The sequence below is a fragment of the Colius striatus genome, chromosome 6, assembly GCF_028858725.1.
Source record: "Colius striatus isolate bColStr4 chromosome 6, bColStr4.1.hap1, whole genome shotgun sequence".
Classification (NCBI taxonomy): Eukaryota; Metazoa; Chordata; class Aves; order Coliiformes; family Coliidae; genus Colius; species Colius striatus.
The window spans coordinates 12,911,681-12,938,690 of NC_084764.1; the positions used below are offsets into that span (position 1 = coordinate 12,911,681).

Sequence of the window (27,010 nt, forward strand, 5' to 3'; positions counted from 1 at the left end):
AACTTCTATAGCAGGAAAGTCAGTAAGGTTAGTTACCTGAAACCTTTACATAGTGTTGTGTAGAACTGAGGCAGGTCATAGAGTTCTATAGTAGCCTTTCATTTATATTCCAAATCTAGATTGACAAAGACCGGCTGACTTTAAAGTGCAGAATTCCAACTGCCATTTAAATCAAAACCTATGATTTACTCTTATGAAAATCTATTCCTTTTTCTAAACATGACTGCATTTGTATCTGATTTATGATTCCTTTGAACACATTTTTCTCTGCCGTAGCTATCCTCAGGAAAATTTCATGATGTTCCAGAGTTTTTTAACCTGTAAGATACATTTAGTTGATGGTCCTAGCCATCGTTTTCTTATAAGTATTGGACAAAAAATTATTTTTCTGTCATTATTGAAGGAAATAATAGATTGCAGAGGTGTGAGCAGGAATGAAAAATTTTTCAGTCTGCAGTTCCAGCTGAAGTTCATAACTGCTTTCAGCCAGTGACTTGATACCTATGAGGTGTCTTATTTTTAATGTTAGCAAGTAAATAAATTCAAGTTTTATTCAAACACTTCAATGCAGTTGACTTTAAACAGAGTTAGTTAACTTTTGATTGCCAAGATACTGTTTCTGCTTGTACACTGAAAATATAGAAAAGTGAGTGAAACGTAACCTAATTTGGAGTCTGTTAAAAGAGGATTATGCAGTATAAGGCAAATACATTGCTTTCATGATTAACAAATTTGTACTTTATCGCCCTTGTCTTTGAGTCCTGTAGCTCAAAGCTAAAACTTTCTCAGGGCTCTTCAGTCTACTTTGGCATTTCTCTGAAAGGACTTCATGAAGTAATAGGGTAGATTTTAGTTTTAGATTAGATATCATCTAGATAAGTATCAGAAGACAGAAATGGCCAAAGGTTTCTTTTTAACGCTTTTCAAAAAGTAAACTCTTATAATCTGCCAACTTTTACTTGACTTCTTTAATCTCTTACAATTTCATTGTTTCAAAATCACGTAATCAATGCAAAGTGGTATCTCATCGCACTTCATCTCATCTCAAACTCTTGGAGTTTTAATCAGCACCCCTGGTTCACTTATGCTAAATGTTAATCTTCCTGCTAAGATGTTAAGCTGCTTCTTAAGAATTCACTACCCAGTTGAGCTTTTTCTCCTGATGCTTGTAATTCTTATCTGTACTTTCCTGTAGCTTTTGTCATGTGATGAACGTTAAGATTAGTCCTATTATTTTACTTATTTATTTCAATTATTGAAGGAGTTTTACATGTGCTTTATTTTCAATTTAGTAACAACTAATCCTAGTTTTGATCATGAGACATATCTGACTAACTTTTCTAAATCTTGTGTTATTAAAGCTTGTAGTAAGCATCTAGGAAGCTTTCAGTACTCCAGACAATACATTAGCAACACTATATGTTTGGAAAGACACCTTTCTAAAGTAGAATGTTTAGATACTACTGTAGCTACAAGCTTATTATTATAATAATATTGAATAAGATTTAAATCTACTTCTGTATAGGTTCATCAAATTTATTAATATAAGATTATTACAAAATAATTATTGGCTTCCAATTGTTGCAACCTTACATGATTGCAATAATCATGTATATTCTATAATCACTGTGTACCAGATGCTCGAACATAATACATGTACTAATATTTTTACACTTTTGTGATTTTATATTTATCTATAATGATTTCTAAATATTGCCTTACATAATTTTCTGTAGAGTTTTTTAAACACAAAGAAAAACACAATCCTGAGTTGCTACTTAACGATACTGTTTCAGTTACTTTGATAGATTTTTTTCCCTATACAATTCTAATGTGTCTGTCTTCTTCAAACAGTGTTACAATTTACTTGAATAGCTGAAGAAATCTCTTTCTCATTCTATAAACATAAATATTAAGTATACATTGGTTTAATTATGTATATAATAACAGCCACGAAAAGTTAAAAATTTTAATGCGAACATGCATATATCATAAGAAAATAATACCTAAAAGTCATATAAACTTCCCTTATTTCTGATTTAGTTTGCTTAATTTAATATATTAAATACACATAACTGAGCAGCTAATAAAAGACATTTTCCCAGTCTGTAATGTTAAAATTAATGCTCCATTCTGCCTATTATCTGGCATACAAATAAATATCCATTAGCTGTACTCTGAAGAGTTTCAAAGGTCTGTCTTAGGCTACAGGTTGCAAGACTAGGAATTCGAGGTAGACTTAGACTGTAGCCCAAGCCGTTTCACATAAGGTCCAGAGCTCTCCAATAATATCAGAGTCCAAAACCTACATGAGTTGTGGAGGAATATTAAATTAATATATATATAAAATGAGAATGGATATCTTTTCAGCATTTTTCTGTAACTACCATCCAAATCTATTTCTGATTTCAATTAATTGAAAAGCTATCTTTTTTAGGAAGTCTTGGTAGTCCAAGAGTATTACAGGCACACTACTAGCTGTACAATAGAATGTATACACCTCATTTCAAATTTCCACTGACTATTTCACTGCACTGCAAACTTACATTAATGTAACATTTTAATTATAAATTATAAACTTCTAGGTGACTTGGTGTTTTTTACTTAATATAGTTGCTGAAGTTTTAGTGCTTATTTATTTCTATTTCCTCTAAAGTAATTCCGGGTGAATAATTTAGATTTAGACTTCTACAGTGTTGACATCCACTTCTGGTAGACCAATTATGCCACAAATATCTCTCAACTTTGTTTTGTAGCCTCTGAAAAGCAGATGAAGTTAGTTTGCAGAGAATCTTCTGAAGAGCATCTCCAGCCCTTCAAGGAGAAATTAGAGGAATTCTTCCAGAAAGGTAATCACATTTAATGTGATTAATAATAATAATCACATCTTTTGGCAAAACTGTAGTGGTTTACAAAGCTAAATGTAATTTAAGCTGCTGTTGCCTCTCAAAGCTCCTACTATCTGTTATGGATTATGTTCCTAATATGCCTAATATATGTTCAGAATAATGATTATACAGATTTTGTACATCACATGTCAAAGACAATTATTCCCTTGATTTTACCCATTTCCTGTTGATTATTTTCTGCTGTGTTCTTTATTGATGTTTATAGGCAAAATGAAAAAGATTTTCATCATAGAATGAGAGTGAATATAAAGTTTATAAAAGACTAGAATGAAAACACCTTTCTATAGTCTGCACACATACATGAAGTAATGGTATCTTACATCAATAGCGTGTACTTACGAACTGACTAATTCAGATTTTAAAATTTTTGTCTTATGTAAGAGAGAATTAGGCCCAAGGGTAAAGTCTGGATGCAAAAGGGATGAGATCATAGAATCATAGAAAGGCTTGGGTTGGAAGGCAGCTTAAAGATCATCTAGTTCCAACCCTACTGCTGTGGGTAAGGACACCTTCCACTGGATCAGGTTGTTCAAGGCTGCTTCCAATCTGAATTTGATCCAAGGTACAATTTGGTCATTGGTTCAAGACAATGTAAACATAGGTTACTTTTGAAAAGATCAGTCTTGTTCATGTTCTCTCCTGTTTCCCAGACTGTGTTCCCAGTCACCTGCTTGTGCCATTGTCTCTAGAGCTCTGCAAAATAGATAAGGGAATAGATATTTTCTCCTACTCCCAGATTGAAATAATATAGAGTGTTTGGGTAAACAGAGAAAGTTCTCTATTTCTGATTACTATATTAATACTTGTTAATAATCAATTAGAACCAAAGGGCTTACATCTCTCACAGAAGCTGTGAACATTTTAAAAATTTACGGTTTGAGAAATCAAGTGAAATATCTGAATCTATTAATCTAGGCTTAATGTTTACTGGTTTATTATTGATCATTCAGAGTGTTGTAAGAACTTATGAATTAGCTTAATCCTTTTTATAAAGATTATCCTAATGTCTGTTTAATGTCTTTATTTCATGAGACTGTCTTATTAAACATTTTGATAAGTGAAAACAGGATGTTGTTAAAGCAGCAGCCCATGTTAAATGGCTCTGTTAGAGAAATGAATATTCTTCTTTGCTCTCCTCCCAGGCCATGGACCTCAGTGGTATTTTCCTTTGATATATTTTTTCTTATAGTTACAAGTGTATTTGAATAGTATTAAACCTGCAAATTTCTTACGACCAAACTTGTTAAAAAAAAAATTTAGAATGACAATTCTATTGTTAGACATATTGTCTTTCCATCTTCAGTGGAAATTTTCACTTACAGTTTAACAATATCAAGATTGAGATAATACTATATATATTTCTACAGAACCATTATGAGCTCCAGCATGCTTCTTGATCTTCCTTGTCAAGTGTTGTTTAATCAGTTTAATTGTATCTTCTGTAGATTAATTGATTCATTGTACTGTATTGATTACCCTGTTCGAGCAGCTCAGAAAAGAACAGTTGGTATTCTTTCCTCTCTACTGGCCAGAAGTGCATCACAATAGAACGGTCAAAATGGTAGACTCAAGTATAGATCTGGACTGTAATTCAATTTTGCCCAGGTCTTGCCAAGACCCTAACCAAATTATGTCTTCCATGATCATGTCACAAATTCTGAAATAGTTACTACATTCTCAATCTCTTAAGGACTGTCTGGTAGGCAGCTAAGCACCCAGCTAAGCACCCAAAGGTGTCTGCATATTCCCCATCAATGGAGTGGGAATGAGGGTTAGAAGGGTAAAAGAGAGAAAAATAATGAGTTGAGATAAAGACAATTTAACAGAGAAAGCAAGAACTGTGTTCAGAAGTAGAGCAAAATAAACAGTTTATTCAGTACATGCCATCACTAGGCAGGTGTTCAGCCATTTCCAGGAAAGCAGGACTCCCTCATGTACAACCACGACTTAGGAAAACTAATATCATAACTCAGATCTTCCCCCTGCGTCTTCTTTTCCCAGATTTACTGCTGACCACTATGTCATATGGTATGGATTATCCTTTCAGTTGATTCAGTTAAAAATAGAGAAAGCCTTGATGCTATACAAGCACACATCAGCAATCAGTAAAAGATGGATGGGTTATCAACAGTGATTTTGTTACAAATCCCATACACTGCACCATACGAGCTGCTATGAAGAAAATTTATTCCACCCCAGCTAAAACCAGCAGAAGGAATAGCAAATGAATATCACCACAGTCCCTAAAATATAAAAGCAACAATACCTGGTCTCTCCTGCAAAGCTGAGCTACTCTACTTTCTGATGAGTGGAATATGGTAAAAATACCCATTTGATCTTGGAAAATTAGCTCTGCTTTAGAGAAAATTGCATTTTAATTGTGCGTTATAATTGTAGATAGAAAAACATATTCCTCTAAATATTTGCCCTGTTTATGCCTATCAATGTGGAAATTGAGGTATATTTTTGTCAGTGTTACAGAAAATTTTACCTATATGTTTGTGAATAATATTTATGTTTTTTAAAAAAGAGAGATATCACAGTATCCTAGGACAATGAGTTCTTTGTATAAATTACTAAATTTATTGGACACCTGTTGATGTTTTGTGGTTTTTGTATTCTAGAAAGATCATAATCACATGGATTACTTACTTGTCCACTTTTTTCTTATGTTCTCTTGCTCACCTTTTGCTTTATAATCTACCTTTTTCTACCATTATAATTGGTAGGTGGTACTTTCTATGGCATTAGAATGAAAATCCTATAAAATTCTACACTGAAGATAGGCAAAAATAGCACAGAAATCCGTCTTTATTTGTGGTAGCAGAATAGGAATTAGACAAATGTCAAGCTTAGAGATTCAATTTACATGACTGCAAACTCATCTGCTTCTCTGAAATTAAAAGAGTTAACCGATAATGCTGAGCATCCGTTAAGCATCTGCTTTCAGTTTTGTTTGTTTAAAAAAGAGTTGTGGCTAGTTTAAGCAAAAGTAAGAAAAAATTGCCTGTTATCTTTCTGCCAACTCACAGCAAGTATCCAAAGCTCAGACACTTTTCTGAAAGTTCTGGCTTGAAAATAGGGCTGGAACACATAGATATTGAGGTTTTTCTCACACGCACAAATTTCACATTGTTTCTAGTCAGTCCTAAACTGGAAATATAACATATTGATTTCTTTAAACTCCACTGTTTACATTTCCTAATTACAATTAATACCAATTAAATCTAATGCTTGCTGTGTTGTAACAGAAAACACAGTGTGTTATGGAGACTGACATTCTAAAATGCTACAGGGGATAAACTGTACTTCTCCTGATGTCAGTGCTGTTTCGTATAACTGGATGTAATGCAGCCTAGTGCCTTCAAGGGGGAATTAGGTGCCAAAACCTTTAGGTTCTATTCCCAGTTTAGCTACTTGACATGTGATGTTTGAATAGTTGGTTAATCTCTTTTTGAGAGAACATCACTTTTCTTGTTCACAGAATATTAAATAATGATTCTTGCAATTCTTTATAGTGAAAGATAATCTTTGTCAGGTACTTTGTGATTCCCATGTGAAACACATCAGGTATAAAGGGCGTTAATATTTCATTAGCTGTATTTGATATGCCCATGCTTTTTGAAAAGGGCTTAAATTATTCTCAGAGGAAATAATCTTTAGTAGATTTAATTATATATTAGATACATTAAATTATATTAGTTTCACTATAATATGGAAACCTAAGAATTACTATCAATTAATATACATTTTCTGTATTTCCAGTGGAATTACTGTTTTTTTCTTTCAAAAATATCTTTACAAAATTTTCCATTTAAATTGCCATGACATGCAAAAAGGCCTTTGAAGTCATGACATTAATGGCTGATTTGAAATGCTTCTTAATTTATAAAATTCTAGTTCAGAATTTCTTATAGAAAACTCCTCTTTGTATACAAAGCTATCTCACACCACAAACAAACAAACAGGAAAATTAGATGAATTTGAGAAAGATACAAAATATTCTGTTTTGAAAAGGAGAAAAGAAAGAGTTTGGTTACTGCAGCTAAGGAGCTCACTAGAAGGGATGCTGGCCAGTAGTCATTCTTTTTGTGCATTCTTTCTAGAATAATATAAAACATAAAGTAAATGACATACAGGACTAGGAGACCAACCTTAATAAAATTTATTTCTTATTTTGCCATTTAACTGTTTCATACTGTTTGCCATTTTAATAAATGTGGAAATGCATAACACAGATTCATGCAGTATCTTGCAAAATCTGATCCCAAATTCTCCTTCACTGGTTCCAGATCAGAAAGTATGTAAAAACTTTAATCTGGGCTTTATTTCCTCCCCCATATACTGGAATGTGCAAATCAAAAAGTCTTTGTGCTTCATAGCAGTTTGCAGAGGAAGAGCATAGCCACCTCTCTTAATTTCTCTAAGAATAAAGTATCTTGATGATAATGACTTTGCTATTAAAGGAATTCGTTTAGTTTATGGCGGAGTCTGAGAAGCAAGTAATCTGATGTCAAGATCTGATGTTTTTGAAAATTATTATTAGTGGAAAGCAAAGCTATTTGGGAAAGACTCATGATACATTGGAGTGTCCAAGGTAACAAACGAGATGGAGAGAGGGGGATTTGTCAAATTAAGTAGATCTGTTGAGATTAAACCCATAGTAAAAGAAATTGTCCTGTGTTTAGAATTCTAACCTAGCACTTAGGAAGCATTGGTTAAGTTCATTGCTTTGCTCCAACTGCTGAATGCCTGCATATGTAAAAGATCAACACTGTGCAGTCATGGGACTGTACAATAGAAAAATAGTCAGAGTTTAAGCTAATCACCACAGCGTTATGTCAAGATGTAGTGCATTTTTCAGACAAGGTTACCAACCATACAGAAAACATCAGCAAATCTGATTTTTACTGATGAGTGGTTTTGTCTTAATCATTTTATCCAGCGTGCAGTTACTACTTGTGTATGCATCCAGTCTACTGTGCTTTTTACTGCATTTCTGCTACAGAACCAGGGCTTTGATCTACATTTCCTCATTTGACTCTTTGAGTGCGAGCCTCCTTCACTTGTGTGTTAACTCCTTTCTGGTTCTATTATTCTTCTGCGGATTATACCAAGAAATGGAGAAATGCCATGAAAAAACAATGTCCAAGGGCATGGACCAGAAGTTCTGATAAAAATTCCTACACTCTCGGACATGAGATAAGAAAGGGTAAAGAGTGGAACATGTCATTCTGTAACATACCTGACTGCCTGCCTTCATATGAATTGTTTGATCTAGGTTACTGCAACTACATGAAGAATTAGTGATTCCATTCTCATGCATGTCTTCATGCCATCATGCCCCTCTACCAGTTACGCCTTCATAACTTTATGTCCAGAAAAATAATTTCTTCTGTTTAAGTGAACAAAATCTTATTAAATACAGCAATTCTGTATTTTGTTACAAATTTTCTCAGCAATGAGAAAATAAAATATTGATTCTTTATTTGGAATCATTTTAAGAGATACTTGGATGTTGCATTTAGGGAAATGGTCTAGTGGTTGATAGGACTAGGATAAAGGCTGAACTCGATCTTAAAGGTCTCTTCCAGCTGAAATGATCCTATGATTCTTTGATTTTATTTTAATGAAAAAGTTGGAATTATAAGTCATTTAGAGCTTGATTTCTTGATCCAAGAAAATATTTTATTATTGTTGGTTTTCATTCCTAACATCCCTACACAAATTAATTTTATTATCACATTACTTGTTTTCGTGTTGAATTTCTTTTCAGCCAGCTGTAGTTGTTTCCAGTTTTGTCGTCAATGATACATAAAATTTCATCTTGTAATAGCCTTCATAAAAGAAATTTAGGCCACTAACTTATCTTTAACTCTATTGTTCATCTGACAGACTTTCAGTTTCTTGCTCATTGTTTCCTGCTTCTTCCTTGGTATATATATGTTTTTAATGTTAAGTGTTCTTGTGGTATAGGTGCTCACACATGGTGATTTGATCTCTTCATCTGGTAGCACCTGCTGTATTAACCCAGGAGAGAAACTTTCCTTTCTTAGTTTGTAACCCTGTACATTAGTGTAGAAAGATGATAGTATAATGTCTTATATTACAGTAAAAAAAAAATAAAAAAAAGTCTTTCCACTCAAAACTCCACTGCTTTCAATCAAAACAGCCTATGAAGTATAAAGCAGGATGATAAAATCATTTTGTAGTGGTGAAACAGGAGTCAAAAATACTCCAAGGTACTGTTATCATCTGGCAACTTTATGTTGGGTTTTTTTTAATTTAAAAAAAAAATACAGAGATTGCTTTAGGTCCTTATTCAAAGGAGGTTTAGAGAGCTTGACTGTAATGACTACCCAAAATATCAGAAATCCCTGAGAAATATATATATATGAAACCAAGTCACGTATTTGTCTTCGCATTAGTGTTGCACTCCTCTATCTTATTCTACACATAAGATTATGGTACTTGTGCTTACAAATAAAATGTTACCATTTTATTTGTAAAGCTCTTGAACATTTTAATACTGAATAAGTGAAGCAAGAAAGTCAAGAATATTTAAGAGTACCCAATTCCAGGAAGAGCTGACTCTTAAATTATGGTGTTTAAAGAACAGTAGAAGAGCAAGAGTACTTACAAGAATCTCAGTTGACTTGAATTTGTCACCTGCAATTACAAAGCAGCTTCTGTCAACCAAACAACATATCTTTGCGAAGATAACCAGTTCTACATGACATCAGACTCTTGTAGATTCTGCAGCTATCCAGTCTTCATATCAAATACTGATTCGTCTTTTTGTGAATAAACTCTACAAATACGAAGAATTTTAACTTCAAATCTTTATTTTCTCTTCTACTTATCATAACTCTTTTTTTCCCCTTCATTTGTTTTCACTGAGATGTTTTATTTTCTCTGTCACACATGTGCAGTTCTCACATTAAACAGTGTGGGGGGATATTTATGTCCAGTGTCAAACATAAAAAATATGTCATACTTCCTTGCAGTGATAATGTTTGCTTAAAACTTTTCATCCTTCCCAGACCAGGCAAAGTTTGTATTTAGATCTGGAATGATGTTTTATATGCAAGCAGCAGAATTTCTTTAATCTTTCAAACTGTTTGTGACAGTCATAACTGTTTTCATCACTCAAAGATCATTGTATTTAAACATATGAAAGAGTAATTTACATAATTTGGCATGAGTCTGCAAAGCACAGAACCTTATTGCTGTGGTACTCTAAGATTGTATAGTTAGACAATAGCCTCTGTCTATAAGACACCAAACAAGGTGTCCTGGAATGTGATTGTATCCATATGCCTCTAACTAATGCAATATTGACAGTGAGTTGATTCAAAGAACAAGAATTTTCTCTGAAATGAATGTTTCCTTCTACAGTATGAGAAGAATTACTAGCCTCAAGGTCCTGAAAATGGATGTTAATTAAAACTATGACTTTTCAGGAAGCTCAATCCATTAGTTTTGAAACATATACATCAAATTGTTGTAGTCAGTTCCACTATATCATGACTTACTAAAAAAATTGGATGGTTACACTCCATTAATATGTGTATTATAAGTCCAATGTCATCCTCTCTTAGAAGATAAAGACATTGTCAAGAGACAATGATATTCCTTCCAGCATTATAGTCAATTGATGTTGTACTGAATTAGCATCGTTGCTACAAAGTCACTGGCATTTCGTGAAGGATTTCTTATTAATAACAAATGTATGACATAGTTAATGTTAGTGTTGATACTTTTGACTTATTTTTTTCAATTATGTATATGATAAGTTATAAAATCTATAAGTAGAATTACTGATACATGTAAAATAACCACTATCACCTGTCTGGAGCCTAACTGTTTCTTTACATTCTCATCAAAACTTTTGTTTTCTGTTCAGTTCCACTGAATTATTTCCAGTGTCTATATCATAGGCTTATAGAGAAACAGAACTGTAGGTTATGTAAGTTAGTTTCTCATAGGGATCCTATTAGACTTTTAGTCTAGCTGGATTCTTCTTCTTTACTGTATTCTTATGGATTTCCTGTGTGATTTCCTGTTTATCTGCTCATCTTCTTGTGTCATTATTCTCTGTACTGTAGTCACTTCACTAGCATGCAGTTTGTCTGGATTTACTCTGTTACTGACATCCTCATCTTACACTGTGCTGAGAATTAATAACATTTAACCAGACAAGGATTTCCTTGACAGGAAATCAAGATGCTCACTTTAGATTATATATCTTATGAGCAAGTACTTACATATATGGAAGATATGACTGTAAGGAAAGAGCAGAGTCAAGAATTAGAAAGAACTGAGTAAAAAAGAATAATGAAAGGCCCAAACATACTTGATTTCAAAAGGCTTTAATACCTACTATCACATCGGTCTCTCTCACCTTATGCTTGTCCCTGGTACTCTAATTTCACACCATACTCTTTGCATTTACCTTGGAATTACCCTTTATTGCTACCATAATACAAATTCATAGTGACAATAATATGCTTAATCTGATATACTTATTTGTAGAAATTCTCTGTAAACTTTGTTTTCCTTTCTCTAAGCAATGATAACAGGTAAAACCTGTAGGACAGACGGCAAGTAGCCATCGGAAGGAAGGTTCTTCCTAGGAAAAGGCCCAAACTTTTTGAACAGGTTGTTGCAGGATCATTTGTTTTGAGAACAAAACTGACAATCACAATGTTCATAAGACAATTCTTAGAAATTTGAAGCTAGTTAAAGACAAAGCACCACGTTGCTATTAAACTCTCAAAAATGGAGGGCAGTGCAAAAACGTATTGACGATAGTGTTGTGAGATTACAGTTGTGATAAAAGACAGATTTCTAAATGTAAGAAAAGTCTGATTTCAGATCCATCTTTCAGACTCTTTTGCAACTTCTGTGATATCTTTGTGCCTAAATGGTTCAGATTCCAGGGCAAGATACTTTAAAATGTACCTTTTTCCTGTGAAAGGCCCCTACAGTACTGCTTTTTAAAAACTTTGACAGTTTTAGAAGTCAGTAGTTTTATTTCTCTTAAAAGATGCTGCGGTGGTTTGACATTGTATCTGGCAACAAGACAATGGGATGAAGCTGGAACACAAAAAGTTCCATTTAAATATAAGAAAAAACTATTTTACTGTGAGGATGATGGAGCAGCGGCACAGGCTGCCCAGGGAGGGTGTGGAGTCTCCCTCTCTGGAGGTTTTCAAAACCCACTCGTACGTGTTCCTATGCAACCTGATCTAGATTGACCTACCACTGCAGGAGGGTTAGCCTAGATAATCTCTAAAGGTCCTCTCTAACCCTACCATTCTATGATTCTCTGATTCTATGACCCTGTTTGGATGCCAGGTGCCCACTACGCCGCTCTATCAACCCCCTCCTCAGCAAGCCAGGGAGGGGAGAAAATAAGACGGGAGCCTCGTGGGTTGAGATAAAAACAGTTTAATAAGGAAATAGCAAAGCCACATGCATGAGGAACAAAGAAAAGCAAATAAAGCTGTTACTCTCCGTTTCCCATCAGTAGTGATGTCCTGCCAGTTCCCAAGAAGCAGGGCTTCAGTATGCATAACAGTTGCTTTGGAAAGCCAAAATGAATCATGCCCCCCTTCCTGCTCCTCTCTCCAAATTTATATTGCTGAGCTGACATCATATAGTATGGAATATCTCCTTGGTCAGCCTTGGTCATGTATCCTGGCCCTGGCCCCTGCCAAGATCCTGTCCAGCCACAGCTACTCGTGAAGGTAGGGGAAGGAATGCTGGAGGGACAGCCCTGATGCTGTGCGAGCAGTAGCAAAAACATTGATGTGCTATCAATGCACATTTTTAGCTACCAACAAAAGGCACAGATTACAAGAGCTGCTGTGGAAACTCACCACCATCCCAGACGCAATACAGATGCATGTATGGAATTGGTTGGAACAGTATCTTTGTGTGTACAAGCATTTCACAGCATCTAAATTAATTAAAATTTTTAAACATCAAGATTTGTCAGCTAAACTTTATCCCAAGTCAGCTGTTTTGAAAGTGCCTAAAAATACTTCTTAAAGGCCATCTTTGCAGCTACTGTATACCATATTTTAGGACATAAATATTTATACAAAGACTGTGTCAAACTCTTTCTTCTTGAGAATGCCTTAAAATCTCAAAATTCCCTCCAGGTATTTCCATCTCTAGAACATAACGTAACATGGTATCAGAAAGTGTCCTAATGCCCTAGGACATCCAGGGATATCTGGCTAGACACAGCATTAGCTTCTGTGGCCAAGTATAAAACTTTAAACATTAAAGAATACAATGCTAAAAGGAAAAATTGCTCTATAAAATTTTTTTTTATTTGATTACCTATTATTATTGGTAAAATTTATCAGTAAAGGTTTATAAAATGTTTCCTTTCCTTTAGATTAGCACAGAGAGCCTGCCCTGTCATTGACTTAAAGCTGAATGGGAGTTGGATAAGGTATATTTATGTTTGAGATTAAGTTTTCCACATCAGGGAAAATCTAGGCAAAATCTACCTTAATATTTCACCTTACTTTTGAATGTGAATATCCGATATCTATACTTAGATTTATTTTTATTTTCATTTTGATTTGATTTACCCTTAAATATGGGGAGCTATGTATCTGAGAATCAGTTTGGGCTTGAAATTCTCCTCCCCCACTCTCTCTATATGACTGCACAAAAAGGGGAAGATGACTGCCGTGTTTGCTAGAAGCACATTTTTAGAAGGTCAGAATGATTAAATTCATTCTCAATAATGTATTTTTTTCTGTTCATACTTTTTATTGACAGTCTTTGTTTCTTAAAGAACCTTCATTGCTTTTTTTTTATTTAAACAGAAATGTAGCAAAGAAACAGATGTGTCTCATATAAAATAAGTAATAAATCTTGTCTCGCAAATTCTTTGCTCTGAACTTTCTGACAGAAACTGTCAAATATCCACTTTAATTCTAGTATAAAATGTTCACTTTGTGTCATGGCGCCAACCACCATATGCTGGAATAAAGTCAGTAACCAGCAATAAAAAAAGGCAACATGCTCACCTTTGAAACAGTACAAGCAATCAACAGTGAGAAAGGTCTATATAAATCTATGGAGAATTAATCTCAGCTTTGCCACTATCCTGCTGTGTATTTACAATGAGACTTTGCTCCTGACCACCAGAAGTGGCTTACTTTGCACAAGGAGTGTATCCTAATGAGGGAAAAATGTATCGAAAATGAAGCAGCAGCTTTTAAGCCCCCACCCCCATCCTTTGGATCACCTAGAAGAGCTTGTCCTAGTGTGTTCAAACATGTGGGGCCACTATACATCACGTATTGCTGTACTTTAACTGATCATGTGAAACCAATCTCGACTGAGCTCAAACAGCAGAAATTACTTTAGCTTCATAAATCATTGTTATCATTCCACAAGAAGAGACAATGATAGGGCTTTTCTCTCATAAAAGTTTTCAGGACACAAATTTCACAAGCTTGTCTAAAATTAGTTTGATTTTATTTATACAATTATTCATTCTTTATCCATTGGATTAGCTATTGGTTCACCATTAGAGTTTTCTTTTTATATCCTTGTGTTTTTCTAAAAGACCTCCTGCTTCTTATTGGTTTTAATAATCATTCGACAATTTAAAAGTATTGTCCTTGGTATAAAAATGTGCTGATCCTTAGTGTTTTTACTTCTGCTTACAACAGGAGGTAGTAGTTACAGATAATCTGCATAGTTAGTTTTCCCAGTCACAGAACAGATTGGTTTAAACCTTGTTCTGTTTGAAAGGATTAGAACAAATTTTTCAGTTGCATAAATTGTTTAGATACATTTAGTCATCTCAAAGATTAAACTTGGAATTAGACCAGAACATTCTAAGAATTTATTAAAAAGAAATTGGGATTAGAATATATTCTGTACTGTTTAAGTACTAATAGGCTTTAAAAATATTTATTCTCTGGAACCAAAATTGTGAGTAATGTCTTGATATCATTTTAACTGAATGTAGTTTCAAATAGTTTAATTAGAATAAGTCATTTAAATAGATAAAAGATACTGTTAATTCTTGCTTTGCAATTAATAACTTCAGAACACAGGAAAGGAAGACTAATATTAGCCCTAATTTTAATGAAACAATTACCTTTATGTGTGAAAGCTGATAAAAAATAGCTTTAATTTTAAATTAATGAATTTTAAAGTCTGCTCTTATAGAATGCAATAGAAGCATTGTACTAAGAAACAGATATTTTGAGAAATATAAGACTTTATGGATTTTTTTTCATAGCTTTAATATTCTGGTGAAACAATCTTCCATACTTTTTCTGGCACATTTATAGACAGCATTATCACTTTTAAAAGATCATTACCTATGACAATAAACACTTTTTTGAATGTGTTGCTTGAGTGTAATCTGCTGGTGTTGTGTGCCTCTTTATATGTACAAAGGTCTACAATTTGTTAATATTTGGTAACATTTAAAATGTTTAATCTTTTATAATGTTCAATAATTTCTGTATAGTAAATGTTAATTACTTAGTCCTTGACAAGTACCTAAGATGCACAGAGACTCTTTGTACAATAAAAACATTTGTACATTTTCGTCATTGGATATGAGTTTCTTAGTTTAAAACATTTTTGGTACCACTGCAAAGGAAAATAAACTTGTAAGGACTATGTCAGAGAAGCATGATTAGGTCCTCATGGCAGCAAGTGTTCTGAAGATTGTTTTGAAAGGATTTAAGATGTCTGTCTCAGTATTTAAACCACCTTAAAAAAGGGCACAGTCAAGTCTCATGTTAAAAATGTGATATTTTCTCATCTAGAGAAGAGGTAAAGGAAACAAGGCTTAAGTGATCACATTGCCCGTTGATTGTTCCCCTGCCAATAGGTTTTAATGCACTGGCCAATTTTGAACAAATGTGACAGATTTAGAGATCCTAAGATATTAAGCTCTTAAAATCTTAATAAAAATATGTGCCTAAATAGACAAGAGTGACCCTATTAGCCTTCCAGGGAGAGAAAGGCTGTATCATTAATTCACCCCTTAATTGAACATTAATGAATCTGTCTGGGAACAAACTCTAAAATACAGATCCACAATAGACCAAGTTACATTGATTCCATTGCTCTCAGACCTTCTTGATTAACTGATAACATAGAAGAAAAATCTCTTGATGGGCATGGGATTGTTTGGTTTGGGGATCTTTGCCTTCTAATATACTGGAATAGAAAACTGTATTAGACATATAATTAAATATTTACTTGTAATTTCCAGACTGTCTGTTGAATTCTATAGCCTACCTATTAAAAGTTAGTAACTACCAAAAGTTAATCAAGTAGTACACATTAGAAAAATTAGTTGCTAGGAATCTGTACACAGAACAGTTAATTTTTTCTATTATTTCTGAAATATTAAATTTTTATAAGTCCAAAAAGCTCCTGCATGAGAGTGGTGGACAGTAGTCAAGTGAAATAATTTGCAGTCATATTAAGTATGTATTTGTCAATTTTGAAATCAAATACAGTACAATCAAAACCAAAATACAACAGAAAATGTTATATACTGTATGTGTTCTCACCTGTTTGCCATGACTAAATATGAAGTCAAATCCTAAGTAATAAGAATTGTTTTCTATAGAACTAACTTAAAAGCAATATTATGTCCCAAAACATAGCATTATGTAAAAAGTAATTTAACTTCATGATGTAGAGAGGTTTATGTATAGCTGTACATAGATTTTTTTTCTTGAGTATCTCTCTTCCTAGAACAAGATACAGACCTCCTCCATACATCACAATTTGCTAAAAACTTTTGGGGTTACTGAGTAAGCCTATTCAATAATTAGAACAAAAAGTATAAATGTTTGAAATTGCAGAATAAATTTTTACTTTGAATACTTAAATTCTGAAAGCTTTTCTACTCTAGGTTGTTAAATGCTTTATTATAATATGTGCTTTCAAGAAGAAACACAGTTGTAAAATTCAATTCAGTATGTATGAAATGTACTTCATGTATGTATGTATGTACTTCATCTTAGTAGCACATGATAATAAATCAGACATTTAATTTACATGACTTTAAAAATTCTAAAACTACAGTCTCCGTACTCAATTTTTGATGGTCAAGCCATGTTCTCAAAACACAGTATATTCCAGTTTGATAATGGAAAAATAAAAAAATAGATGGAAATTATCCATTTTCTGATTTTATATTCTCTTGTATTCATAGCTATATCTTGATGAATACTTGTTTGCACTTGACATTTTTTATTTTGTTGAAAAGATTCTATTAATTGCATTTCCATTCCTTTGAAACTGACATTTTCAAGAAAGCAGGCTCTGGTAGTGTCAGGTAATGAAATATATTTTCATGTGCTAGAGTACACAAAATATTATTGTATAACATTTGCTATGTATTCTATTCATGACCTTTTTACATAGGTTCCTATCTTCTTCTAGACAATAAGAAAACACTAATAATAAAACAGATTAAATGGAAATTGAAAACAGTGATAAACACTTTGTATTGTTAGACATGCAATTGGCTTTGCTATCATCAGCTAAAGAATAAAAACTCATACTGCATTGAAAGCTGCAGATTGTTTAATATGATAAATCAAGTGACTGGACACCTTGACTATATTAAAAAATAACTACAACTATATTTTTATGGATAAAAAATGTTCAAATTATCTAATTGGTCTAAATTTTAAGACTAATCTACAATGATTTTTCTATATGGCTATATGCTATTGTACTGGGCCTGAATGGAATGGAGTTAATATTTTCCATATCATCTAGTGTGGGGATGTGTTGATAACATGGGAGTGTTTTGGCTATTGCTTAGCAGCAGTTGCAAATCAAGGCTTGCTCTTTTGCTCACTTTATTCCCGCGCCAAGTAGGACAGGGGTGGGTAAGAGTAGGAAGTGGACACAACCTGGATAACTAACTCAAACTGACCAAGGGGATGTTTCATGCATGTGATGTCATGCTCAGCAATGAAAAGAAAGAGAAAGGATTTTAGGAGAGGTAGGCATTGCTCCAAAACTGACTGGACATTAGTCTATTTGGGAGAGGTGGTAAGTAATTGCCCTTACATCACTTGGGTTTTTTTCTTCTCCTTTTCTTCACTTATTGATTGTCTTAGCTTGGCCTGTAAGGTTTTCTGACTTCTGCCTATTCATTCTCTCACCCCCCTGTTGGAGAAGGGGGACAAGTGAGCTATGTGGTGCATAGCTAATGGCTGGGATCAAACTACTATGACTCTAAAATGATAATCCTTAGAAAAGCACAATATTGTTACATCGTTCATGATAGTTCTTTGCAGCTCAGAGACCTGCCATGTGCTAGCAAGCACAACTCTGAAAATATTTATTTCCTCATTACTACTCGTAGTGCATGAAGTCTTGAGTAAAGGATTTCTTAAAAATTGTCTATTTCGAAAGTTTCATTGGCAACAGATCTATGGAAACCAAAACCAGAGATGGCTAAAAAAATCCCACTGTTAATCCTGCTGTTCTGTGTGTTACTACAGTGTCTAGGAATTTTAGCACATCCAGAATTTTGTACAAAATCAGAGAACACCTATATAGCTTTTAATGATCCTCTCTAGTCTTCTTACTCACCTAGAAGGCCACCTTTCAATGTTTTCTTCCGCTCTGCATACTCCCTGTTTAAACAGGGTTATTGAAAATTGTCCCTTGTTTGACAATTGTACTTGAGAGTGCAAATACATATATTATACTTTTAGCAGTAGAGTGTTCTGAGTTCAGGATAACAGCAATGGGTAATTTCTAAGAAATATAGACCTTTGTTATCAAACGGTGTTATGCATTCATGCCAAAAAACACACCAAGAAAATAAGATCTATTGTTTCTTGGTCTCCTTTGTTGATAATGTCATAGAATGTGATGTTTGGCATTTTTGAAAAAGATAACTCAACTGAATCGCTCTGGGAGTATCGTTTTCTTCATCAACCCTCGATTAAAGGGCTAGTATTTTTCTAGGATGGATTTAATCTTTTGCCTATCTTTCAGCATGACTGCTTAAGAGGTTTTAGTCTTGGCTAATAATATGAGTTCTTGTGAGCCTAGAAAATGTTGGAGTAACTATTTTAACAGCTTCTGTCCAGGCTCTATGAAGTTCAAAGAGGAATGTCATTAGGAGATTTGTTTTGATTTGTCAGGTTTTGGCGTTTTTTGGTTGGTTGGTTGGTTTGGGATTATTTTTGTCTATGTCTTATTGTAGATTTTGTCTTATTCTTAATTGTGGTTAGTTGGAAGACCTATTTCCTTCCACGTGGAAAAAAAATCTAATATCTTGATTTAGAATGTTTTTCTCTTCCCCCGCAGAAAAGCCTATAATTTACCAGTCTCTAAAACTTCATACATTTTTGAGGCACGTAAACTCAGCCCTGGAATGTAAAAATAAGAGTTCTGATGTGTGCATCCTAACTCCTAATTATCTGAGTGTTCTTATAATTTTGAAGATTGTCATTGCTCCAGAATGTATAGAAAAGTTATAAAAAGTCATGTGTCAAATCTTTCAGTTCTGAAAACAGTAAGATACTGGAAAATAAAGAAACCAGTAAAGGGTACAACTAGATCAGTAGACCTGTGTGAATTTTCCTTCTTATATGCATTCATATATTTAAAGTCAGAGAGAAAATCAAGAAAATTTATGTAGTCAGACTCAGGAAGTTAAAAATTTTCACTGAGAGGCAGAAGTAAGTGAGATTTTGTACAGTTGTGTCTAATCATTTTCTTTCTTTGTCCTCCCCTCTTAATGCAAAAAGTTTCATCATTCTGTGCTTGCATGTCTTAGTTACTGACCTTCTCCAACTTTCAATCTGTGCCACTATCCAATATTTTCTTTCCTTTGTTGTTTTAGGAACTGTTTCATAGTAGTCTGATGCATGAAAAAGCCCTGGTTTTGTTGTAATTGGAAGCTACTATGCATACATTAAACCCATTAAAAAGAAATATTTTCTGGTAATTTCTTTTCTCATTCAAAGTAGCATTTTGTGTGCTGTTCCATCCTCAGCACCTCAACAAGTAGAATATGTAGAAGAAATAAGTTGGGGTTTTTTTTTAGTACTATTTCACTCTTAGAACTGTTACAGGATCATGACTTTTCAAATTCTTACTTCTGCATTTCAGTAAAAGGAAGTCACCAGAAATATCTCAGGTCCATAAAGCAATTTCCTTAAGATCACAGTCCATGTATTCTCTTAGAATCTGAGATAGACAGCAAGATGAATAAGATTAGTGGCTGGTCATCAGAGCCTATAGCTTGACTGTATTACAAAACACTATTCTTACAGCATATTAGAACTATTTTCTAAATACCTGTTTTCCTTTCAAGGCTCTTGTGTGGAGGAAGACACAAAAATTCTTCATTGATCCTAGCTTTCATGTCTATATTCAAAGCATATATGATTAAGATTTTCTGCTTGTCATAGGACAGGATTTGATACATTGTTCAAGATATGAACGTAACTAAATATAAGCAGTAGAGCATATTAAGAACTTGTGTTTAGGTATGAGATCTGACAGCAAACTTTGCATCCAGCAATTCCCTGTCATTTTCAAAGCTGATCAAACCTAATGACTCCAAGGCCAGACAGAAGGGTGTCTCCAAATATATCTTAGGGGAAGTAATTTTGAAGGACCTCTGTTTAAATCTATATACATGTAATGTAAAACATCTGCATTATGGAATAATTTGGTTCAATAGGATTGGATCAGCAGATTGAAGCAGCAGGGCCTGAGGCCAGTATGTTTACAGCAGAGATTTAAGCTTCATATTAGATTTAATTTGAGATTAACATCTCCACGTCATGTTTTGAAGCTGTCTGAAGGCTCAAGTATTATTTTGGTCCTTTAGTCCTTATTCAGTATTGGAGTGCATTTGCTGTAGAGCTTCCTGTTTAGGTTCCTCCTGATAGAAACTAGTTTCATAGAATCATAGAATTGTTTAGATTAGAAAAGACCTTTAATACATCCAACCGTTAACCCAGCACTGCCATGTCCACCACCAAACCATTGTCCCTAAGTGCTACATGTACATGTCTTTTGAATATCTTCAGGGATGGTGACTTCAACAACTTCCCTGAGCAATGTGATCCAATGTAAGCACCAAAACCTATCTGCAAACCATATATTTATTATCATATATAATAAATCATTTTCCTTTTGTACACACAACACTGCTTCTGGCTTTTGCCATACTGAAAATATCTGATTAAATATCTCCAACACACTTGCCCAATATAGGTAAACATATGAGTTAAAATCAAGTTGTTTTGTTAACAGCAGATGTTCTGAAGTAATAGTTTTTTAATTATTTTAACTTAGTACAAACCTCTGTGTCAGTAGCCTTATAATGAAATGGAATAATTCAGAATCAATTTCTCAGTGGCCTTGTCTGTGAAATTTGCAACTATATTTCAATTGCACTTCTGTAGCCTGAACAGCGAAAAGATACAGTTCTTTATCTTTGTGTAAAGAAGTGTCTGAATGCTGGTTATATTCACATTTGCACGTACAGGATTATTCTGAAGTGGAATGGGAATAAATTTTCTATGTTACTGTTGTTTTATAAATGTGATATTCTGCTACCGTTGCTTCACTGTATTGATCAACCGCTTGTAAAAATCTAGTGCTTTCATTTAATTATCCAGCTCAGGAAACACTTTCAAAACAGAATGCCTGTCTTTTGAAATTCTTTTAAGCAGTTGATGTGAGCATTCTGTAACAGAAGGGCTCAGATTCACTAACCATACTTCAATCTCCTGGCTGCTTTTTCAAAAAAGTCATGTACATACCATACATTTAAAACTTAGTACATGTGTTTTCACTTTCCGGTTTCCTGAAGAAAATGTGATAGCTATATGGAACAGTTGGTGTTAACTATGTTTGGTACCTGTTCATTTCCAATTGAACTTTCAATTATTTGTCCTGAAAAAACAGATTTAGATTTGTAAATTCTGATCTGCAACAATAATATTAATATATAAAAAGTTCTTTTTAAAAATCTGAAATTCAAATTTAATTTTGTGCTTTTTATTGATATTAACATCTACTACTATATTTAATAATATGAATGCTTTCAAATACAATACTTTTTATTTGTCATTAGAAGCATTAATTTAGATGCCAGAAATAAATGAAAATTTAAAATTAGCAAATATTTCTCACTTTCATTAGAGTTGATATGCAGTTTTAAATGTAAGAGACATTTAATCTGTGAGATCTCTAAACCAGTATGGCAATAATTTATATCTTTGAAATGTTTTTCATTGGCAGCTAAAGAAGAATGTAAAAAAGAAGAAAGCAGTTTGGAAGATGCACAAAAATGGTAAGATTTTTGCTAGTGTTTTCCAGCAGTTTATTTTGGTCAAAGATGTTATTGATCTTAAGACTTACACTAAATAGGAAAAGGGATCTGTACTTCAAAGAAGTAATAGACTATCTGAAAAATTCTCATGTAATCTTCCAGGAAAAAGTTCAGTTGAGTTTTTAGCTGAATGGTGTACTGTTTTTGAGGTTTTAATTACATCAACATTGAACTGAGATAGACTTTTTTCAAATCTATACCCTTCATTGGTCATTGGAAGCATTCCTTTAAATATAAGAAGTAAATAAAAATTGAAAACTAGCAAATAATTATCACTTCTATTATAGTTAATATACAAACTATCCCATTTTTAATTTAATCTATGTTATAGAATACTGTAATAACTGATTAACTACTTAATGTAGTAAAAATGTATTTAATTTTCACTGACAACTGTCAACACTTAGGCTATTGAATGTATTGTAACAGTGAAATCATAAAGGTTTTATTGGCTGAATATCTGTACCCTACTTAGGCCAAAGGAGGTGAAATAGGGAGATAAATGAGATGAATTGATTTATAAATAAATGTTAAAATATTCAATAAGTTATTATTTCTAATAAATTTTAATAAACTACAGTTCTTTGAGTGAGGTATCTGCCTTTAAACTTGTTTGTGTTAGCTATGGAGCTGCTATAAATCAAGTGAAGTAAATTAATTTTTAACTCATCAGTGTTTTTTCTTCATGATCACTAAAGGCACATTAGTGATAATTTGAATTGCAATGTTACTTTTCCGAGCCCAGTCACTCCACCTAACAGACACCTAGATTAGTTCTCCTATATGGTCAGGAAAATAGACAAGCACTTCCCAAATGCAGTTCAAGTCTTAGGTGAACTGTATCCATTTGCTTGCAGAAGGTGCCTAAAGTGGCTGAAATATTGGCTGATGTAAGTGGGGTTTTACCTTTAAATTTCGGTTTTCAAAGGTGGCTGACTGGCTTGTTTCCTTTCTACCTAGCTACGTATCTACCTTTTGTGGCACAGATTCTTTCATATTCTATCTGCTTTGTAGCCTTTCTAGAACAGAGTAAATTCTCCAGGGTATGGAATTACACTTAATTTGCAGATGACTTAAGGAATTAGTTATCTGACACAAAGTTTGTGTTTTTCAAATGCTAACTAAATATTCAACATTTTAAATTACTACTAAAATATCTGTTACTTTTTAAAGTCAGAGAGCAACCGAGGAAGCTAGATTAGACTGGGTGAAAGCACAACAGCGCTTCTGGGGGAAGGGCTGAAGATGGAACATATGGCGGGATGGGAAGTATCAGGATGAAGGCAGAGTGTGAGAGAGTTGTAGCAGTTCAGAGTCCCAGCATATGCAGACACAACTGTGTTAGCTACATCTGGGATGGGGAAGGGTTCTGTGGGAGAAGAACCCTCAATGTTAACAGGGCTGCTGCTACATTAAGCAAACCTGAGAAGAGAGTTTCTGGTCTTGCTGTTCTAGCTCACCTATCCTTGTCAAGGAGTATGAACAGCTGAGGAATTTACATCACCCAGAAGACATAAATTGTTTAAACCATGTGATTATGACCAAGGTATTGTAGTAGTTTTAGGGTTTGAAATCCCAGAATGCTTTACACAGATAATCAAAGCTGTATTAGTTCTTTCTTTTCTTTCTTTCTTTCTTTCTTTCTTTCTTTCTTTCTTTCTTTCTTTCTTTCTTTCTTTCATTCTTTCTCCTCCCTTTATTCCCCCTCTCTTCCTCCTCCCTTCCCTTCCCTTCCCTTCCCTTCCCTTCCCTTCCCTTCCCTTCCCTTCCCTTCCCTTCCCTTCCCTTCCCTTCCCTTCCCTTCCCTTCCCTTCCCTTTTTTAAAATAATTTTAAAAATATTAATAGTTCATTTTGGGCAATAAGTGATATTCATCATGTTCTAGAAGCAATATCCATTTTTAAGGATCAAAGCCAACTCATGAGCCACATTGACTCATGTGGCTGAAATTCAGACTCCTTTACTTTGTGACACAGATGGAGTATATATTCCTTTATTTTTTTGAGGCAACTTCTGCACTTTTTTATGGTTATTTTATATTATTCAAGCTGGACTAAAGCTTGAATCTCAACCTAAGGCAAAAAAAATTGACCCTATTCTTGGCAATTCCATATGAAAACATGCTATGTGAGCTGTTCAAATTCAACTATAAGTTAAGAAAAAATATTAGCTGAACTCTTCTCTGTTGTTCAAGTAACATCTGTTGAATAGTTGAAGACACTTAGAAGTCTTTAAAAAAATCTCTTATCGATTTTATTTACAAGATTTTCACTTCCTGTGTTCTATATTTAGGACATATTGGTGTCTGTAAAGAAGAATACAACTTTCTTATGATTAAATAAAACAATATTTCAAGAAAAATGAGATACTTTGGAATATGCTGTTACCTTTAAAAAAATGCTAGCACTATTTTAATAAGTATTACTGAACTTTCCAGGATTGTTATGTGTACTTTGCAGAGAAAAGTGATTCAACCTTTAGAGAAATAAACATACTTTTCACTTTTTTTTGGGGGTTTAGATTTTTTCTTAGTCATGTGACTCATTTGTTTCACCTACACAAAGCAATATCATAAAGGTTAAAAATTCACAATCAGTAAAAATGCTATCAGAAGTATTGTCCATAATAAAACACTACTTTGAAAATATCCAGCTGTATAGCAATTTAGTAGCTACATTATTTTTTTTTAAGCATTAATGTATTGCAGTGTTGTTTCATAAACTCCATTATCTGCTTATTGATACACATGGAAGTAGATTATTTAATTTCAGTAAAATCTTTGCAAACTGACTATTGCCACTGTCTGTGATTTATTTTATATTACTCCCAATTTTCTTTTTAACTAAGCCTGGAGATTTTTTTCCTGAATTGGCATGTGACTCTTTCATAGTCCTTAATAAGGAAAATAAGATGTGCATAGAAATAAGATCTGCAGAATAAAATTAAAGAAATAGATATAATATAGCCTTTCCTGAAATGCAAGGTTTTTCATTCAATGAAATTGAATGGCCATGATTTACCTGTGTGACAGAACTGTACAATGGCTCATGCATCTGTAAGTTTTCCTCCTGGGAATTAGGTGGGTGTTGGAGGGTTAGTTATACTCATCATGAATTGCTGCTATGGTTTCCAAGGCTAAGGGGATTTATGGTAATTACCATCCTTGACTACTGAATCAGGATCAGCGCTCAGAGAAACTATTTCCCCAGTAGGTTTATGTGTTGACAGTTTTTTTGCCCCCTCCCTTGTAGCTTTGAAGAAACAGTGGGATACTTTGGGATAAAGCCAAAGCCTGGTGAGAAGGAGATTACACCAAACTATGTTTTCACGGTGTGGTACGAATTCTGCGGTGACTTTAAGACCGTTTGGAAACGAGAGAGCAAAAGCATTTCCAAGGAACGGTAAGGTTCTAATAAAGTCATTAATACCATTTTAGATGTCTGGGAAACTGTTCCTTCTCAAACCCAACAAATTATACTCCTATATTTCACAGGCGTCATTGTTTTCTTTCAGATCTAATGGACATCAAGGAAAGATTATTCCCTCAGGGTGCGTAGGAAAATTCACCAAAGGCATGCTGTCCCCACAAAAAGATAAACATGTATAATCTGATAAATTACACTTTTGTAACCCCTTCCAATTACTAGCTAGTAAAATGAAAGGGGAGCTGTGCTAATTTGTAACAGATTGTTTCTCTGTGCATTTTCATGTTGAACTAGCCTAAATGAGGCGATATTGCTGTTGCAGACAGTACAGACAAATAAAAGTGAATGCTTTTCCAGTTAATATACTGCAATTGCATCAAAGGGAAGCCCCAGAGATTCAGGCCACACTTAGCACAGTGTCGAAGCCCCATACTGAATTTACAGCACTACTTCTGACTTTTGGTGTCCTGCTGAGGACATCAAACTACTTGCCGCTACATCTCACCACAGTCTCCTGATTTTATTAGAGTGAAAAAAAAAAACCTGAACCCAAAAAAAGCCTACAAACCTTCAATTATTTTCTTGATTTTCTTAAAGAAGCTTAAATTTTTTTACAAATACGTCCCATGGTGTGCTACGAGCACACCATGCTTAGACTATCTAATTCATTTGAAAAGTCCTAAAGAATGATAATATGATTAAGCTTTGGGAAAGAATGGATTAATTGCTTTCCACATGAAATATAAATCCAGGTGCTTTTTCCAAATTGATGAATGTTTAGAGAAAAGTCTTTAGAAATATTGGCAAAAGTAGTAAACTCATTTACACTTACTTTTCCATTTTGCTCCAGATCAGTGGGGCTTTTAGGTTCACGTAGAAGTAGATTTATAAAGGACAAAATGTACAAAGTATAAATTCCCAATTATCAACCTTACTAACACTTGAAATTTGCCTTTTGTATTTTCTATTATAATTAGAATAATTTTTAGACGCTAACAACTGCAAACTTTTACAAAGGATACAAAGGATCTTTTATTTCCTTATGTCCAAATCAATGTGCAAATTTGTTTTATATGTTAAAAACTGTGCCAGTCACCAGTAGATTGTTATTATCAAGTTGAAGATCACCTCAGCAATATATTTGCTGCTGAATTATGACCAAAAAAAACTCCCAACCATACACCCATTCCTTTTTACATAATTAGTACCTTGGTGATGACATACAATGATATCTTCAGATAAATTGATTTGAAATGCCATGTAAATATTTTATAATACTA

At 33.7% G+C, this 27,010-nt stretch overlaps 1 protein-coding gene across 2 annotated transcripts in view; it reads left to right on the forward strand.

Moving 5' to 3' along the window:
* FMN1 (formin 1) overlaps positions 1-27,010 on the forward strand; it is a 132,344-nt gene that overhangs the window by 96,395 nt on the left and 8,939 nt on the right. Inside the window, exons 13-15 of one of the 2 annotated variants that reach the window (XM_061998578.1) lie at positions 2,757-2,849; positions 22,215-22,266; positions 25,557-25,706. In XM_061998578.1, coding sequence (XP_061854562.1) covers positions 2,757-2,849; positions 22,215-22,266; positions 25,557-25,706 — 295 coding nt within the window. Of the gene's footprint in view, positions 1-2,756; positions 2,850-22,214; positions 22,267-25,556; positions 25,707-27,010 lie in introns of those variants that run through there. The other variant, XM_061998579.1, reaches the window with a different exon arrangement.